General features: G+C 35.5%; 1 protein-coding gene across 1 annotated transcript; it reads left to right on the plus strand.

Moving 5' to 3' along the window:
* Positions 1-443: 443 nt before the first annotated feature.
* On the plus strand, positions 444-2324 carry LOC131928873 (toll-like receptor 4). Its single transcript, XM_059285022.1, has one exon. It carries the CDS (start codon positions 444-446, stop codon positions 2322-2324), a length of 1881 nt encoding a protein of 626 aa, XP_059141005.1.
* The last annotated feature ends 3416 nt before the right edge of the window (positions 2325-5740 follow it).

Raw genomic sequence — 5740 nt, forward strand, 5'->3', positions numbered from 1 at the left:
ATGTTACATGGTTGTACAACTTGCTGTATTTAAATTTAGAACTGAACGGGCTGGAGTTATCTAACATGATGATTGAAACTAATTCTTCCAGTCTAGGAATTCGAGAACTTTTGCTAATGCAACAAATGGACGGAAGGAAAGATTTTAATGTTGGAAATTTGGTTCGTCATCTTCACAACTTAACAAGACTGACCACTGACATGTATGGGGATGAGTTAAATTTTGATGTTAATTTTAAAAACTTGACCAATTTGAGATCTTTAAAAATATCAGGAACAGTTCACAAGATAACCAATGCAAGTTTCGAAAATGTACCAAAACTTCGTGTATTAGAACTTTACTACCTTACAGAAATAAAATATTTTAGTGTCAACGCTTTAGCGCCTCTATTTTATTTAGAAAATCTTTCCATCACTTTTGTTCGATTAGGACTTCAGAAAATCATGGCAACGTTTCAGCCTTTAGCAGGTAAAAACATATCTTCAATTTATTTGGAGAGAGTGCAGCTCACAACTAATGAAAAATATACGAGCATGATGACGAAAGATGGAATCATTACCGCCTACACAACGCGGTATTTGCGTCAGATATGTCTCAGAGAGCTCACAATGAGAAGTTGCTCAATTCTTGGGATAACAACTGGTGCTTTCAAAGGCGGTGAACTTAGTGAGTGCCTGGTTACAGCCGATTTGACCAGTAACCCTATTTTTGGAATGGGCTTTACGATTCTTGTAGCTACTAATATGAAAAAAATTGAAACGATTTTTTTAGGGGGCTATGAAAAATCTCACAGTGGCATTGATACTTTAGCATTTAATCTTTTGCCTCATCGACATCAATCGTGGGTAGGAACATTTCAGGAACCTTATTCATCTTTCGAAATCAACAGAAAATATGAAAGTAGAAAATACTTTGAAGCAAGTTATGTAGGCTACGAGGAATTAGAATTGACATTTAATGACACTACAGCAGATAACGAATGGGCGTTTAAAACAGGAGAGATTCAAATTTATATTTCACCTTCTTTACGCTATCTTAGCTTTTCAAGAGCGGGAAGATCAATTTATTTTAACAAAAAATTTAGAATTATAGGTGGAGAAAATCTGTTTTTTATTGACGCAAGTGACAGCGGGTGCCATAGTTTTACAGGAACTGTAAACGGTTTAACGGCACTTCGAGTTTTTGTACTTTCTGGTAACGATTTGACTGATATAGCTGAAACATTTTTCGATTCGGTTTCAACAATTGAAATCTTATTTCTTTCAAATTGCAACTTTAATAATGTTATTAAATCAAAAAGTGGATTGAAAGGTTTACAAAAATTAAAACATCTTACTACATTAGATTTGTCAGAAAATTCGTTAGATGTTTTAGACCCAAACATATTCCAGCAGAATAATCTAACACACCTTGTACTAGCATCCAATCGTTTCAGGAGTTTTCCATTCGATATCAGAACCACGCCAAATCTACAATATCTGGATCTTAGATTTAACGCTCTAATTTCTATTCAATCTTCTGTTTTAAAAGAAATAGATCACCTAGCCAGTGGATCTCGTGGATTTCAACTTCTTTTAAAAGGCAATATACTCGCGTGTGGCTGTCACAATATAAATTTTCTCACTTGGATCCGTCAGACAGAAACCAAGTTGGACTTGAATAGGAACTACTCGTGCATTGATGAAACAGGATCGTTGACTTACACAGCAGCCATTACAGATATGGAGGCGTTTTGGAGGGCGTGTTGGGGAAGTTTTGCCCTTTCGGTTTCAATGATTTTGTTTTGTTTACTTGTCATTGGATTTGTGTTGTGCTTTTTTGTTACCAAGTACAAAACGTACATCATTTCTGGGTTGCTGAATTTATTTAATGAAACCTATCTAAAGAAACCTTCCAACTACGAGATTGGTGTCTTCATTGGTTATGCTGATAGAGATTACCAGTTCGCTTGTCATGACCTCAGACAGTTTATCGAGGAGACGCTGGGGTTAAGGGCGTTTGTCCGTGACCGTGACCTTTCACCTACAATAGATCTTTCCACCGGCATTACTGAAGCCATAGAGTCCAGTTGGAGAATTCTTCTGGTCATCAACGAGACGTTTCTTACCTCTGACGACTGGTTCCTGTTTACCTGTAGATCGGCCATTTATTCCACGTCACCTGGAAATCCCAACAGAGTTGTCGTCCTTGTTGAAGAGCGGTTACGTCACCGCCTACCACGTGACCTACTTGCAGGTGTATCAGAAGAGAATATAATTTTTATGTCAGGACCAGAGCTGGACTACCAGCTGAAGGAAAGCATCAGAACACGTCTTATTATGTAATAAATTCTATTACAACAAATTGTAACCCCAAACGTATTTTTTCACAGCTTTTATATTTATGTAATGTATATTATTAATTATAGTGCATGTGTTCTCTTTTTTTTTAATTAATAAAAAGTTGAAACGTGTTTTTATTATTTCATAGTTGGTCTTTTGACTGTTGTTTTATTTTAAAGCCTATGTACCGATCTTGTTCTTGCTGCTGTCAGTGGAATAGTTCCAATAACGATTTTATTTAATTACGTAATCAACTATTTGTGGATAAATTTGCCTAATTTCAAGACACATTAAAACTACTTTATATGCCTTAATGATTAGAATAGAATTTTATGACTGTCTTTTTTCGTGAATTTTAATATTTACAATAAGAAAAAAAAATAAGGAAAATCGAACTCGATAGAAATATCAATGAAGTCAATGTCAATTATAGAAAAAAGAAGCTGAAAATAGTCTCTACAGATAACCTAAAAGTCTCGAGTTCGAATTTCCCCTCGATTCTGTAGTGCGTCCCTGAGTCAACACAGCTCCGATGAGTACATTACTCACGTTAGGGAAACACAAACGGCTTGGCACAGTATTAACCACACTATCCCCTGTATGTCGAGGTCAACAGATTCACGCTACTTCATTCTGGCCCTAGCGTCTTTGACACGAAAGTGGAAATATATCGATTGCTTGTATTAAGGGAAATAATGCAAATAACTATCAGCAAAAGTAATAATAAAAGTTATCTTCCCTTGAAGGAATTTCAGAAACAGCGAATAACCTGAAGACACACTTCAGTAAACCTTTAGACAATTTACCAGTTGTGTTAATTGGCATAATTTCAGCTAAAATTAACATAACGTGGGGTTAATTAAGGTGTTCGCCCCATGGAGCGTGGAGGGGTCGGTACACCTCTGGTGCTGTCTAGTTAAAGTTTAATTCACCTGGTATTTTATATTGGGTGTAATGAGACCGAATCTGAGTCTAGTAGATAGAAATAAATTTGTAAATTAAATCAATACAGTGGTGTTAAAGAAATCAACGTCCACTATCTTGAGGTTAACCATCAAATCACGCTAAAAGTCCATGTTTGTCAACAAGCTCGTGCATTTCGTTATGTGTACTTTACGAGGCCACAATGGCAGCTTGGGGTGAGTTTGTCATCTCGCTGGGTTAAGGTCTGGTCATTATGTGAGTCGTGGAAAACATAAACACAAAGTCTATTCAAGTTAATGTCTGTATAAGTTAGTGGACATGAAAAATCACACTCGCTTTAGTGCTTTGTTGGACAATCCGTTCTCTGATGGTATGTCGCGTTTTATCGACAGTCACTGTTGTTTACGGAATGTATTAGAATGTGGTAGAATATAGTAGAAATTAGTTAAGTGATTAAAATAGAGTTAACGAAAATAGAATAAAGTAGAAAATAGTAGAGTGGAACACAGTAAAATTCTTTAAGTTGTCTGGTGAGCTCAGTGCCATCGAAACTTCTAGAAAACGTTTGCTCTCACTCTGGACAAACTTCGATCTAAAAATATTCTTATTGATTCAGTCGATTCCACTTTTATCTTCGATGGTCAAAACGACAGAAATTCCTAATCTAGTGTTCTTAAGACGTCTAACAACCTATTTAAGCTGTCTTTTTATCTACTCAAATAACTATCAATCTTCGTACAGCTTTCTTATCTGCCCGTGCAGTCCTCTATACTCTATACTTTAGATGTAAGTTATAACCTGTAACATAATGCAAACAAAAGCTAAAGTTTCTGTGGACGAAAACCCTCCAAGCAATGATTTGTAAACAAAAGTCCGATGGAGAGGTGTGGCCTCAGCTGGTTGCTCCTTTGGTGCTCAAAGTGAATAAGTAATTTGAGACTATTCACGGCTATGTCCATTCACTTCGTAATTTATTGCAAAAATGTTGTCAAAAGTGAAGTTCAATACAAGCACACAAATATTTTTATGTGGTACTTTACATATTGTACTGAACATATGTCAAAGATTGTGCGGGTATGACATTATCTGTACGATGCTATTTCACTAGCCGTATACTATCAGTTTAATCTATTTAGAAGGTTACTACATCTACAAATAAAGTAGATCGTAGTAGAAAATACTAGTCTAATACTAGTATTGTTGAGTGTAGTAGATTATAATAGAATGTAGTACATCTACCACATAAAAACCCATATCCTAGTACCCACATTCAACCATTTAACATAGAATAACCCACACACAAACACTCATCCCACAACATAAATACCACTCGCTAAACCACCCCATATATACACCACACAAAACAAGAAGTAAAGTGTTGTAGAAAATGATAGAATAGAGTAATCAGCAGTAGAACGGCATGTTGAGTAGAGATGAGTTAAGTTGTAGTAACCTTCTAAATAGTTTAAACTGGTAGTATACGGCTAGTGAAAGTACGACATACAACTGACGCCATACCCGCACAAACAGTGACATATGTACAATATGCTAAGTTACCATTTAAAACAAAACAAAAACACCACTTGTATTAAAATAGGCCGACACTTTTCATAACATTTTCGCAATAAATCACAGAAGTCAATGAAGCCCTTCAGGAGCAACGGAGTGCTGCCACACCTCTCCATCGGAATTTTGTTTACAAATCATTGCTTGGAGTGTTTTCGTCCACAGAAACTTTAGCTTTTGTTTGCATTACGTTACAGATTATAATTTACATCTAAAGCATAGAGGACTGCACGGGCAGATAAGAAAGCTGTACGAAGATTGATAGTTAGTCGTGTAGAATAAACGACAGGTTGAATAGATTGTTAGTCACCTTACTCTTAAGTAGATTCGCTAACACTTAAGAAGTTTTGGCGTTATGAACGTCGAATATTGAAATTTGAGAAGGAAGTGGAATCGACTGAATCAATAAGAATATTTTAGATCGAAGTTTGTCCAGAGTGAGACCGAACGTTGTCTAGAAGTTTCAATGGTCCTGAGTTCACCAGACAACTTAAAGCTATTCTGGGTCGCTTCAGTGCTTGGGTACTGAAATACATATTATAATAAAAACCCTTTTAATATATTAAAATGTAATGTTAAGCGTTCAGTCAGTCAGTCGGTCGGTGAGTGGAATTTATGTATTGTTTTAAATTTGTAGAACGTGCGTGCTGCATAGCGTTGGTGATGGGCAGAGGTGGAGATTATATATATAAATATAAATAAATAAATTAAAATATATATATATATATATATATATATATATATATATATATATATATATATATATATATATATATATATATACCAGTCAATGGAACACAGTACTTTTCTAGTTTTACGCCACCTTTCCCTCTCTGCCAACATGATATTGAAAATCTCGAAATTCTTCAGCCTGAAGCAAGAAGTCAAGTGATTAGAGTGTATTTGCTGAGCTGTTGACACTATTTAAA

This window comes from Physella acuta, unplaced genomic scaffold, assembly GCF_028476545.2.
Source record: "Physella acuta isolate Inbredline_101_S28 unplaced genomic scaffold, ASM2847654v3 ptg001559l, whole genome shotgun sequence".
Classification (NCBI taxonomy): Eukaryota; Metazoa; Mollusca; class Gastropoda; family Physidae; genus Physella; species Physella acuta.

Coding starts and splice junctions, on each gene's coding strand:
- LOC131928873 (XM_059285022.1), top strand. CDS start 444: ATGGCAACGTTTCAGCCTTTAGCAGGTAAAAACATATCTTCAATTTAT.